This window comes from Chiloscyllium punctatum, chromosome 32 (assembly GCF_047496795.1).
Source record: "Chiloscyllium punctatum isolate Juve2018m chromosome 32, sChiPun1.3, whole genome shotgun sequence".
NCBI classification, from domain to species: Eukaryota; Metazoa; Chordata; class Chondrichthyes; order Orectolobiformes; family Hemiscylliidae; genus Chiloscyllium; species Chiloscyllium punctatum.
The window spans coordinates 44143987-44158455 of NC_092770.1; the positions used below are offsets into that span (position 1 = coordinate 44143987).

At 39.1% G+C, this 14469-nt stretch overlaps 2 protein-coding genes across 7 annotated transcripts in view; both read right to left on the reverse strand.

The window, feature by feature from the left end:
* The window catches only part of LOC140458122 (protein kinase C and casein kinase substrate in neurons protein 2-like), a 109958-nt gene extending 101767 nt beyond the window's left edge, over positions 1 to 8191 (reverse strand). For 2 of the 4 annotated variants that reach the window (XM_072552227.1, XM_072552223.1), the window contains exon 1: positions 8066 to 8191. The gene's annotated coding sequence lies outside the window, so the exon portion shown is untranslated. Of the gene's footprint in view, positions 1 to 7823; positions 7997 to 8053 lie in introns of those variants that run through there. The other 2 variants (XM_072552224.1, XM_072552226.1) reach the window with 2 other exon arrangements.
* Positions 8192 to 11952: 3761 nt separating this feature from the next.
* snrpb2 (small nuclear ribonucleoprotein polypeptide B2) overlaps positions 11953 to 14469 on the reverse strand; it is a 28628-nt gene continuing 26111 nt past the window's right edge. For all 3 annotated transcript variants that reach the window (XM_072552228.1, XM_072552230.1, XM_072552229.1), the window contains one exon: positions 11953 to 12513. In XM_072552228.1, the coding sequence (XP_072408329.1) occupies positions 12354 to 12513 (160 nt within the window). In that variant the 3' untranslated portion in view covers positions 11953 to 12353. The remainder of the gene's footprint in view (positions 12514 to 14469) is intronic.

Genomic DNA, 14469 nt, shown 5'->3' on the forward strand with positions numbered 1-14469 from the left:
ATAAATGCTGCTAGCATGAGTATTTATAGAATTTTGTGCTTTAATTTAATAACTTTGTGTGTTTTCTTCAGTGGCTTGTTACCTACATCTTTGAAGTTATGCATTTAACATACACTTGGAAATGAAAGCAATACCCTAAGAGAAAACTGACAAACACAAAGCCTAATTTGTGACCTTGACAAACTGGGTTTGCTTAAACAGGGATGTGGAAAGACAAATTTCCCTCAGTTATATCAACTAATCCCCACTTGTTCTCAGGATTTCACATCACCAGGTTATCAAGCACATCACAGCCAAGCAAAAAATTCTTGAAGAGTAATTATTGCTACACAAAAGCCAATAAGTTGCTAATCAATTAACATTAAGAAAATTTATCATAAAGTTTAGCAGAACATGACATTGAAAAAATTCCACCCTACCCAGTCACATTAGATAATGTGCTATTTGGCTACCGGTCATTTTCTCACCACTTATGCTGCTATTCTAAAAGGAAATAAATGATTTGCAGGATGCATTTATACATCACCTTCAATATCAATGTTTGAAAATGTTTCACAAAAGGTATAAGGAAATAAACAAGGTTTCTAGCCAAAGACAATATTAGCAATTAACTAATATCAACACAATTCAACCATACCTTGATTTTACAGTTGATACAGAAAGAGGATCAACACACTGCCAGTGTTTGATTTTATGGAAAAATCAACAATGCAGTTAATCTTAAAGTTAAAAATCACATAACACCAGGTTATAGTCCAATAGGTTAATTTAAAAGTACAAACTTTCGGAGTACTGCTCCTTCATCAGGTAGCATCTTATAAAAACATAAACTTTAATATGAAATAAGTTATGATAAACAGTTGTCAAATAAGGTAAGTGAAAGTATAGCCTACATATGCTGCAATTACTGAAAATCTAAGATTTTGAGCTAATAAAACAATTGTTATATGAATATGAATTAGAAGTAAGCCATTTGATCATGGCTGATCTGATTGCAGCTTCAGCTCCAAATTCCTGCTCACCTCTGATAACAAAAACAAGGTAATTGTAGCTTAAGAATCTTTCGACTTCTGCCTTAAAAACATTCAATGACCCTGCTTCACTGCTGTCTGGGAAAGAGTGTGCCAAAAACTCAGGATCCTCGCAGACAAAAATATTTCCCTTTGTTTGTTTCTTCCATAAAAGACTCCTTATTTTTAAACTATTCACAACATTAATTTCCCTTATTTTTACTATTTGGGGACGAGTGCCACTTTTTTTTGGCGACATTATCCTTTAGGATATCATCCAATAAAATAAGTATTTCACAAGACTTTTTAGATTATGAGAGAACATTTCAAATCTCTCAAGGTTACTGATCATTACTGTTGTTTGAACCATTCTGCATTCTATGGAACAAATAAAGCTATACAACTGTATTAGTGCAGAGTGAAAAGATTCCTATACAGAGCAAAACCAATAAACTTCTTTAATGTAGATCACTTCAGCAATGCAACCAAAGTCAAACAATGTAAGGTCACAATGTCAACAAAATAAAATCTGCAAGATAAACATGTATTTAATAGCAATAGAACTACTTCTGGAATTAGTCATTAAATTAAAATAATGAATGATAAATGGAAAAATGCCATTAGGTATGTTTCCTTCATGCACAAAAAGTTGACGTTTCTAAATACAAACTTATAAAAATATCACTTTTTCATAGTTACTGAATTTTCATTCTAATCTACAAAATTACATAATTATATAAGTGAGCTGATTTGCAATCCAATTTGATAAATGTAATAATAAGTGCAATTGAAGTAAATAAGTTCACAAAGTACAAAATAGCATGGAAAGAATAAATTGAGTGGTAATATTTCATGTATTTTCTCAAAACCCTAAAGTAAGGATGCAAAATTTAGAACCTGAGAGGTGGTGCAGTTCAGCATGAAGAAATTGGATACAAATCATCAAGCCTTATGACTACCTTAACAGTTAAAAGAAAATAATCTTTCCTGTGTCAACACCTTTCATTTTCCATAAATCTCAAAATTTGGGGAAGAAAATCTAGCACAAATCTAAACTTTACTCAACTGTTATTTTAACATAACATATTAGATAAACTTGCCTCCCTTTAACTAATACTTGAACACAGTACTGTTATGAAGAAACTTCCAAATGTTGAAAATGAGTGAAGCTGTAGAATCAATTCTGCCTTTGTATCCAGCAACACAACTTTATTCTGGATCTTCTTACAGCATGACAAAATATCAGAATGCACAATGCTGTGGACAAATAAGAATCAACTATATACATATAACCTCGTACATTATAGTCATCATTTTATTCCAATTAAGTAATAGCATCAACAGATCACAACACAATGGTTTAATGGATTTAATTAAGTGACTTATTTAGCATGTATCTGTAGTCTTAAAGTTGAGCCCATGCATTAATGTCACCTTTATACTGCAGAAAGGGCAGCACGGTGGCACAGTGGTTAGCACTGCTGCCTCACAGCACCAGAGACCTGGGTTCAATTCCCGCCTCAGATGACGGACTGTGTGGAGTTTGCACATTCTCCCCGTGTCTGCGTGGGTTTCCTCCGGGTACTCCGGTTTCCTCCCACAGTCCAAAGATGTGCAGGTCAGGTAAACTGGCCATGCTAAATTGCCCGTAGTGTTAGATAAGGGGTAAATGTAGGGGTATGGGTGCGTTGCGCTTTGGCGGGGCGGTGTGGACTTGTTAGGCCAAAGGGCCTGTTTCCACACTGTAAGTAATCTAATCTAAACTATTATTCTATTACAGGTAATACCTATTATTGGGAAAGTGTTAGAATCTTTTATAATGCATGCACTAATAGGGCAGATAGAAACAATCAAGCAGAGTCTTCAATGAAGGGAAAATCATTTTTGACAAATTTATTACAATTCTTTAAGTAATACTCATGATGCAAGGTTTGTAGCTCAGGTTGATGTTTAGGGTGTAGGTTTGCTCACTGAGCTGTAGGTTTGATATCCAGATGTTTCACTACCTGGCTAGGTAACATTATCAGTGACAACCTCCAAGTGAAGCGAAGCTGTTGTCTCCTGCTTTCTATTTATATGTTTGTCCTCGATGGGGTTCCTGGGATTTGCGCTGATGTCATTTCCTGTTCGTTTTCTGAGGGGTTGATAGATGGTATCTAGATCTATGTGTTTGTTTATGGCATTGTGGTTGGAGTGCCAGGCCTCTAGGAATTCTCTGGCATGTCTTTGCTTAGCCTGTCCCAGGATAGAGGTGTTGTCCCAGTCGAAATGGTGGGTTTTTTTTTCATCCGTGCGTAGGGCTTGGAGGGAGAGAGGGTCGTGTCTTTGTGGCTAACTGATGTTTGTGTATCCTGGTAGCTAACTTTCTTCCTGTTTGTCCTACGTAGTGTTTGTGACAGTCCTTGCATGGAATTTTGTAGACATTTTTTTGCCCATGGGCTGTACTGGGTTTGTTAGTTTTTGTTTGAGTGTTGGTGGGTTTGTGTGCTACTAGGATTCTGAGGGGTCTTAGTAGTTTGGCTGTCATTTCTGAAATTTCTTTGACGTATGGTAACACAGACAAACGAAGCTGTATCAGAACACTATTCCAATGAGCCACCACACACTGCAGCACAGACGAATTTCAGAAAAGAGGAGAACCACCTATACAATGTATTCAAGAAGAACGGATACTCAAAAAAAAAACAGTCCGCAGATTCCTCAAGAACAAACCATAACAAGCAGACCAAACACAGCCAGAAACCCTAACCACCTTACCATACATCAAAGAAGTTTCAGAAATGACAGCCAGACTACTAAGACCGCTCAGAATCCTAGTAGCGCACAAACCCACCAACACACTCAAACAAAAACTAACAAACTTAAAAGACCCAGTACAACCCATGGACAAAAAAACGTCGTCTACAAAATTCCATGCAAGGACTGCTGCAAACACTACGTAGGACAAACAGGAAGAAAGTTAGCCACCAGGATACACGAATACCAGCTAGCCACAAAAGAGACACGACCCTCTCTCCCTCGTAGCCCTACACGGATGAAAGAACCCACCATTTCGACTGGGACGACACATATATCCTGGGACAGGCTAAGCAAAGACATGCCAGAGAATTCCTAGAGGCCTGGCACTCCAACCACAACGCCATAAACAAACACATAGATCTAGATACCATCTATCAACTCCTCAGAAAACGAACAGGAAATGACATCAGCACAAATCTCAGGAACCCCATTGAGGACAAACATATAAATAGAAAGCAGGAGACAACAGCTTCGCTTCACTTGGAGGTTGCCACTGATGATGTTACCTAGCCAGGTAATGAAACATCTGGATATCAAACCTACAGCTCAGCGAGCAAACCTCCACCCTAAATACTCAGGATAAATAAAGTCTAAGCAGTGCAAAATATTTTGATTTTCTGAAGGCACTTGATAAATATTTTAAGGCTACATAATAAGTCTACGATGTTATTAATGTGGATAGAGGAGTGCTGTGAATAGCTTTGAGCCCAGTATAGAACAAAAGAAATGCTGTCATTGGAGGCAGTCCAAAAAAGCTTTAACCTTTCACTGCAACACAGCACCCTAAAAAAAAGGAAGACATGCTGGATGGTAGAAGCAAGTTCACAGCCATTGTTACTATTTTCCCCACAACCACGCAGATATTTTCTCCTCAAGCAAATTATTTGCCCTATGTAAAACGGCCTGGAATTTGTCAGTGATAAGGCAACTGTTAATCTTGAAAGCTGCCTGGTTCTAGCAATCTCTGCTGTGATTTTGCAGAAAGGTTGGTAAACAGAAGACAAATTTAAGATTTGAAAGAAAAGAGAGGAGCAACACAAGGAAAATATTACTTATACACCAAGTCATCAGGATATGACATACACAGCCTAAAAGGATGCAGATTCAACAATAACTCAACTGTGAATTGGAGATATATCTAGTTGAAAACTGGAGATAAAGCAGAGAAATGGGACTTACAAAATGCCAATGCAGGAATAATGAATCAAACAGACTCCTTCCTTGCAATTTCATTCTTTGCTGCATCTTTTCCAATACTAATTTGAACCTGAAAGCAAGACTAAGGAATCTTGAGATGTTCCTCAAAAAATGATGTTATCAATATAAGCAATCATATTAAAGAATTCTCAGATACCAAATCATGAAGTAAAATACACTAATTGTACATTTTAGAAATTATAAAGAGTGAAATGAAGAATACGACATAAATTAAAAACTGAATTATCAATCAGTCTTTAAAGATAGTTTAGCAGAGTGGAAAAAATTGACATTATACAAATGTAAAATTTGATTTCCCCACAAATTTTTCAACAGTGGTAATGAGTTCATGTAAATTTAAAAACTCGGTTCCATTTCAATGAGACAAATTTGAATGAATTCAAAGCTACAGGTTAGTTAAAAAACAGCAAGCTGTCACTCAATGATTCTTAATTGACTTCTACAACAGCACATGACTGAAAAAGCAGTGAAACATTAACTTCAAAATCTCTAATTTTCATGATATACCAGCAGCCTCTAGAAGTTTATGCAATTTCAGAAAAACAATGACAGCATGAACCAAGTTCTGCCATTATATCTATGAAATCCAATCAAAGGATTGACAAACGTAAATAAAATTACTTGACAGTGTAAACAATGGAGATCTCAAAGAAATTTTAATCTTTAGTTTAATCAACGTATCCAAAAGATATCCTAAACCACAAGACTAAAACAAGCTGCTTGTGTCCTTGATTAGATTAGATTAGATTAGATTACTTACAGTGTGAAAACAGGCCCTTCGGCCCAACAAGTCCACACCGCCCCGCCGAAGCGCAACCTACCCATACCCCTACATTTACCCCTTACCTAACACTACAGGCAATTTAGCATGGCCAATTCACCTGACCTGCACATCTTTGGACTGTGGGGGGAAACCGGAGCACCCGGAGGAAACCCACGCAGACATGGGGAGAATGTGCAAACTCCACACAGACAGTCGCCTGAGGCGGGAATTGAACCCAGGTCTCTGGTGCTGTGAGGCAGCAGTGCTAACCACTGTGCCACCATGCCGCCCTTGATCTCAATCTTACTTCTAAATTGCTTGTGCTTAGGCTGTTTCCATTTAATTGTACATTTGTTTGAAATAACTTTTTTTCATAATATTGGCACCCGTAATAGCATAATTTTGACCCTAGTATACGAGCATGTTTAGGTAAGACAATCAGCTTGAACTTAGAATCAGATCAAGTAACATTGAACTCAACTATTTTTCTTTAAATAGGTCGTTCCTCAAACATAAATTCATGGAACCCATAAGATGACAAAAAGTCTCAACTGAATAAATTATATAAAACGGAGTAGTAAAACAGTAAAATACAAGTTAGGATCTTAGTGAATACAAGTTAACTTCAACTACCCCTTTAAATGTAACATGATCTCTGTGGAACACACCTTGCTATAGCTATGAAAGTACTTAAATTCTCAAGAAGATCTACTTGAGAAATGAAGGTGGAGCACTGACGCAATCTTTAATATCAGTTAACCTGATTATTGGTCAACAATAAAGATACCCATGTATGAAATTTATTTGATGTATACTTGGGCAAAAAAACGTGTAAAGCAAACACTTTTGAAATAAAAGAGCACGCTCAAACTAGAATCGCAAAAGCAATTCCCTGTAGAGAAAAAAATGTGTCCCACTTTAAGTTCAGCTTCATTAAACTAAAAGAATTAATAATGTGCTAGCTCATCTTGCTGGCAGTTTTTAAACCACACTGCGTTACTGTTTTTTGGCATCCAAAAACACATTCCATCCGAGACCTTGAAGTGGACGTTAAACCCTTAAGCAATTATTCCCCCCCCCGAAGCACACCAACTAAACAGGCAGAGAATTTCCACTCCTGTTATTCAAATATAATTTTAATGACCCAACCAAGGGATCTGTGACCTTGGAATGAATGAGAAGCCTTCATTTTTATTTTGGGGACCGCACGATCTGGTGAACATGGTTGTCTTGTCAGTAGTGTATGTTGTCTTGTCAGTAGTGTATGTAGACTGTAGTGTATGTAGTGTCAGTAGTGTATGTAGACTGTAGTGTATGTTGTCTTGACAGTAGTGTATGTAGACTGTAGTGTATGTAGACTGTAGTGTATGTTGTCTGTCAGTAGTATATGTAGACTGTAGTGTATGTTGTCTGTCAGTAGTATATGTAGACTGTAGTGTATGTTGTCTGTCAGTAGTGTATGTAGACTGTAGTGTATGTAGTGTCAGTAGTGTATGTAGACTGTAGTGTATGTTGTCTTGACAGTAGTGTATGTAGACTGTAGTGTATGTAGACTGTAGTGTATGTAGACTGTAGTGTATGTTGTCTGTCAGTAGTGTATGTAGACTGTAGTGTATGTTGTCTTGTCAGTAGTGTATGTAGACTGTAGTGTATGTTGTCTTGTCAGTAGTGTATGTAGACTGTAGTGTATGTTGTCTTGTCAGTAGTGTATGTAGACTGTAGTGTATGTTGTCTTGTCAGTAGTGTATGTAGACTGTAGTGTATGTAGTGTCAGTAGTGTATGTTGTCTGTCAGTAGTGTATGTAGACTGTAGTGTATGTTGTCTTGACAGTAGTGTATGTAGACTGTAGTGTATGTAGACTGTAGTGTATGTAGTGTCAGTAGTGTATGTTGTCTGTCAGTAGTGTATGTAGACTGTAACCGGACAGACACGGCGCTTGTGGGCACAGAACAAGGCACAGCCCTAGCCCAGAACATACCAACACAGTTGCGTCACCTGATGCAACTAGAAAACTTCCGGAACAAACTCTCACCTTTAAACTTTTTCTCCGGGTAGAGTGGGGCACTGTAGGTTCAAATGAATAACGTTGTAAAGCATTCGCTTACAGTTCTCCAGCACAATAACCTGCCCCTCTGCCTTCACCGGGAGTTACCGAGGCCTTTACCCTCTCTCTCCACACCTCACCAACCCCCTTCAACAACAAATTCACTCACAAACCGCCCAGCAGCTCAAAGCTCGGATCCCAACTTTTATTAAAACTACCTTCATTCTCACCGTCAAAAGGCTGGTTTTAACGTTCGCCGGGTTGGTTCCGCACTGACTGACAAGCTCCAACTCCTCCCGGCCACTTCCAGCTCCCACCGCATCCGCCCCGTACGCTCGCGACACGCAGCGTCCGCGCGGACACCCCACCCCCTCCGCCCTCGAGCGCTCTGCCGCGCCCTGCCCCTGCCCGCGCATGCACTCACTGGCGCGCGCAGTCGAACTCGCTAACACCGCGCGCGTTCTGGGTGTGTTGGAATTATGTCGGTAACGAACCTGCTTCTGCAGATGTTTTAATGTCTTTAGACAATCAAACATCCCAAAAATATTATGTTAAAGTGCTATTATCTTTAATACATACAGCCTCCTGAACAGACGCAGGCTCCTGGTATCGCCGGAAGCCGCATACTCTCAAAGTTTCCACGTTTATTTCGAGTATTATTAGTTTCATTTATTTGTAGCCAACTTGTACACATATAATTCCAAAGTGGATGGAGTACGCTTCATTATCCATCATAATGTCCAAATCACTGGGGTGACGCCCCCTGCTGGAATACTGCATCCAATTCAGGGCACCAGAGCATAGAAGGACATAAAGGAGATTTTCTAGAATGCCCTATTGCAATATAGAAAATGAAGGGGGTAGCCGAAGAAAGCAATTGGGAGACCCAAGGGGGCAGGAATAAAAAACAGTTCGGTAAGATTGGGAAGAGTCCCAAGATGTTCAATAAATATAGCAAGGAGAAGATGATAACCATCGAAGAGCGGGGTTGGTTCGTGAGAAAGGAGCACATTGGTAGAAATAATTATTTCACATCTGCCTTTACTTGGAAGAAGGAGAATATAGGTGTAGAAGGTGGGAAGAAGTACAATAAATTTCTTGAGCAGATTGACGTAGGGAGGGAGGAGATATTGGAGGTTTTCGTGGGCTCAGAAGTAGACAAATTCCCACATTCAGATGAGTTGCTTCACAGGCTTTTGTGGGAGACATGGTAGGAAATTACATTTCCTCTGACCCATATTTTTAATTACTTTCTGGCCACAGGAGTTGCCAGAGAACTGGAGAATTAATATGGTTCCACTTTTCAAGAAACATAGTAGGAATACAGCAGACAATTACAGACCAGTGAGTCTCACATCAGTGGTGGGGAAACAATTGCAGAAATTTCTGACAGTGCAAATTAATCTCAACTTGGAGAGGCAAGGTTTGATCAGGGATAGTCAGCATGGCTTTGTCAGAGGGAGGTCATACCTGATCAATTAGATTGCATTTTTCGAGTTGACCAGATGTATAGAAGGTAAAGTCGATGTGGTTTATATGGATTTCAGAAAAGCTTTTGACAAGATCCCACACGGGAGACTAAAAACGAAGGTAAAAGCCTATGGGATTCTGGTGACTTACAAGTTAGATCCAGAATTGGCTAAGTGGTAGGAGACAGAGGGTACCACTGTATGACTGGAATCCGATGTTCAGTAACATTCCACAGGGATCCCTTATTGTTCATGCTACATATAAATGATACAGAAGAAAACTTTGGGGATAGATAGTTTGCAGATGAAACGAAAAGTGGCTGGGTGGTTGATAGCGAGGAAGAGGTCTTAAGTTACAGGAAGATATAGATGGATTAATCAGATGGGCAGATCGGTGGCAGATGGAATTTAACCACAAAAAGTGTGATGTGGTGTACTTTGGAGAAAGTTAAGAATCACACACCACCAGATTAAGGTCCAACAGGTTTATATGGAAGCAACCTGGTGTTGTGAGATCATTAACTTTGTCCACCCCAGTCCAACACCAGCACCTCCATACACTGGAAGAAGTAAAAAAAAAGGGAGTACTCAACAAATGGCAGAACACCAGGAAGCTGAGGAACAGTTAAATCTTGGGGTATGTATCCACAATTATCTGATGGCAGCAGGAAAAAGTTAATAGTGTAGGTTAAAAAGCATGCCTTTATCAGTCATGGCATAGATTATAAGAGCGAGGTCATATTGGAGCTGCACAGACTTTGGTTAAGCCACTGTTGGCACAATGTGTGCAGTCAGGTCACCGCACTAGAGGAAGTGATTGCACTGGAGAGGGCACAGAGGATGTTCACCAGGATGCTGCATGGGATGGAGAATTTTAGCTATGAAGAGAGGCTGGATAAGCTCAGGTTGCTTTCCTTGGAGCAGAGAAGGCTGAGAGGGGGCTTGATTTAAGGCATACAAGGGAGATGGACAGAGTGGATCGAAAGCTACTGTTCCTTTAGTTGAAGGGTCAATAACAGAGGGGCATAATTTTTGAATGGCGGGCAGAAGGTTTAGAAGGTCCCCATCTGCCACCACTGTCCTCTGCCATTCTCTGACTCAGTCCTATTCAGTTCCCCTGCTCGGCTCACCTCTTTCCCCCCCGCCATATTTACAAGATACACTGCAGAAATTCAAAAGATCTTGAGACAGTACCTCCCAAACCCACAACCTATTTCCATCTGGAAGGAAAAGAGCAGCAGATCGACGGGAACACCACCACCTTCAAGTTCCCCTCCAATTCAATCACCAACCGGACTTGTTCACTGTTCCTTCACAATGTCTGGGTCAAAAATCCTTGAATTCCCTCCCAAAAGACATTATGATTCAACCTCCTGCATGTGACTGCAGCAGATCAAGGAGGCAACTCACCATCTTCGAGGGCAACTAGGGGTAGGCAATAAATGCTGGCCAGCCAGCAACACCCACATCCCACAAGTAAAATAAAACTATTCAAGTACTGACCTATGTTAGTTATCCTGCAGCCATATATCTGTAATGACTACAGATTGCTATTATTTATTTACATTTGCACTCAGTTCACATGTTTGCTTTGAATGTGCATTCACATGCAGAGACTTTAGTTTTATCATGTAATCAGTTGATTTACTCTTGATTTTTACTCTCTACCCCTTCCAGTCATTATCGATGTCATTTCCTACATTAATACCTTTCTCTTTTGCTTTGTCTCTACTCTTTAACGTACCAAATCTTGACAAATGATGCTTTGTCCTTGTATTTACTTCAAAATCTTCTCATTTCCCCAATTGCACAAGAACACAATCCCAGTATAATTCACACACAAAAAAAAACAACCATTCCAATGGTAGAGATTCCATTTTCCCTAGTGCTGATTCCAGTGCCCCATGAACTAGAATTCACTTCTTCCACACCATTCTTTGAGCTACAAATTAATCCCTCTAATCTGTTTTAGGCCAATTTTTACCTGGCTCAGGTAATGATTCACAATATTTGAGTGTGCTTCTTGATTTTGGGTCTAACTCTTCAAACTGATTACACAGAACCTATCTTTGCTCTGCCTATGACATTAATAACTACATAGACCATAACAACTGGATCCTCCTACCTCACTGCAGGTTCCTCTCCAGCCTGAACCTGGCACCTGGGTTACAATGCAACCTTCCAGCCTCATGTTTGTAGTTGCAGAGAATAGTGTCCCTTTGATGATACTGACCAAATGACCATTTTAGCAGCATTCCCCCCACCGCCCCCGCCCCGCCCCCCCCGGCTTTGCTTTGCAGAACACTGCCATTCTGTAAGAATGAACCCAATCTTCCAGTCACTTGTCATTTCAATACACCATCTTATTCTCAGTAACATTTCTATCCTAGGCCTGCAGTAGTGTTTCGGTGAAACCCAGCATTGCTGGAGGAACAGCACCTCATTTTCTGTGTAAGTAATTAAGTTGTTGAACTCCGTGTTGAGATCTAAATACTGTCAGACTATGAACACTCTGCTCCTTTTGGTTAAACTTCCAGTACCTTGTTTATATGTATATTACTTATTTTCTACCAATTCTACATCTGCTGCATTTGAGATGCTGTGTTCTAAGGTTTTGGGGCAGACTGACAAAACAAATTTAAGAAAACTTGCAAATGAAATATATATTGTTTACAACTCCTGTACAATTTTAGTCAACGGTTTACATGGTTCATTATGAGCTACAAAAGCAACACAAGGTCCTGGTTCCAAATTTTACAATAAAGTAACCGTTATCTTGAGAAAGTTACTGAAAGACCTACTTTTATTATATAAAACATGAGATTATTGTTTTCATTCTCAACTACCAGCAGTCAATATCATTTGCAGAAAATGAAATATTTTCTACTTAATCACATCTCAATTCTTGAGAGACTGCGAAGGATAAAAAAAAGTCCAAAGCTGATAACATCTTCATATGCTTGGTTTTTCTTCTCTCTCTGCGATAAGTAAACCGCAATTAAAATAAAAATAAACAAGTTGGAACATTTTTTCGCCCTGATAACCTTGATTATTTCTTGGCATAGGTGATCTTCATAGCATGAGATGGTGTAATTCGGAATCCTTGCAATGCATCACGTGCAGCACCAGCCTGTCCTTCATTCTCGAATTCCACAAAAGCTATATCATGTCGGCCAGGTACTAAACGTACCTCTTTGAAACCAGGAAACCTATGTTAAAACGCAAACAATTTAGTATTAAAGTAATGCAATTGCTTCAAACTGCAAAAGTCTTTTGATTTGTAATTTTCACATTAAATTAGATTTGCAAATCAATTACTTTCATTATTGATTTAAAATGTACCAAAAAGTACTAAAGAAAAATTCTAGTTTTCATATATACAGAACATTGGGTAAATGGCTTACAATCCAATAGGGATGCAAGTATGACATGTCATCCTCTGCAGAATAAAGCAAACTTATGCAATAAGTTCTTAAATGATCACTATGTAACAGATCTTTGACAGGAACTGAAAGTGATTTTTACAAATGCTAAGGACACCTGAATCAGTGGAGCATTATAAAAAAAGTCTCAATTTTAATTAATGTTGTGCTTTTGGCTTCAAACTTTGATTGTAAAATATTAAAATATCAATACAGATTACTGTAGATCTTAAGCCCATAAGACATAGGACCAGAAATTAGGCCATTCAGCCCATCAAGTCTGCTCTGCCATTCAATCATGGCTGATAAGTTTCTCAACTCCATTCTCCCACCTTCTCCCTGTAACCCTTGATCCACTTGACAATAAAAGAATCTATCTATCTCAGTCTTAAATATACTCAATGACCTGGCCTCTACAGCCTTCCATGGCAGTGAATTCCATAGATTCACCACTCTCTAGCTGAAGAAGTTTCACCTTATCTCCGCACTAAAAGGTCTAGGGTGTGCCCTCGGGTTCTAGTCTCTCCTACCAATGGAAACATATTCCCAACATCTCCTCTGTCCAGGCCATTCAGTATTCTGCAAGTTTCAATTAGTTTCCCCCTTCAATTAGTTTCCCCCTTCCACCCCACGCTTCTGAACTAGAGTATAAACCCAGCATCCTCAAACATTCCTCATATGTTAAGCTTTTGATTCCTGGGCTCATTCCAGTGAACTTCCTTTGATCACGCTCCAGGGCCATGCATCCTTCCTGAGATATGGAGCCCAAAACTACATACTATACTCCAAATGTGGCCTGACCAGAACATTATACAGCCTCAGAAGTATGTCCCTGCTTTTATATTGAAGTCCTCAAAATAAATGTCATTATTGTATTTGCCTTCCTAATTGGTACATTTGGTTTATACCTACGCTTACATAATTTTTTTTTGGAAATTAAGATCAGTAAGAAAATGTGAACAAACCTGGTTTATTTTGAAACAACTCAAATTCACCAACTTGAACATGAAATGGAAAGACATTCATTTTATGCCTGCAATTCATCTAATCTGAATTCCTGAATCTCAATTATGCTAACAGAAAACTGACTTCCCACAGGACCCCAAGAGTAAAAAATAAGTTGGCTGAAACAAAAGGAGAGGCAGCTGCTTGAGCCACAGATTAGTGAACTGCTGGGTAGACACAGTTGTACTTTTTGCTTCCTCTCACCAAAACCCACACTACAAAAATTAATTTATGTTACATTACAACAACCTTGAACATTAATTACTTCTTACAGAGATCAACCCAAAAGTTACTTCCACAGCTGTCCAGAATTCATTCCATTATTCAAGTGTTCTGGTTACTCTTTGACGTAACATTTTGAAAGAATCTTTCTCTCTGCTTTGTGACTGGGTGACCTCTAAATTTTATTCAATAACACATCTAAGGATGTCTCAGCTAATACTAGCTGCCAAGCCAACTCTGGTGTTTGCTTTCAGTCACAGGACTCTGAGGGGCCATTTGATGTCTTTCGCTAGGTAAAAGATGAAAATCTTCCAGAGTCCATTAAATATGGCAAATGAAGTGGAGATTAAAATGCAGGCCAACTGACAGACATCTGTGGGATTCCTCAATCTGCTGAGATATAATCCACACCAAAAGCATAGCTGTTCGCTTCTCAGTAAACATACACAAATTAAACAGAACACTTCACACCGATTGCCAATATATGAGACAATTTGGCGCACTGTTGGATGGTCT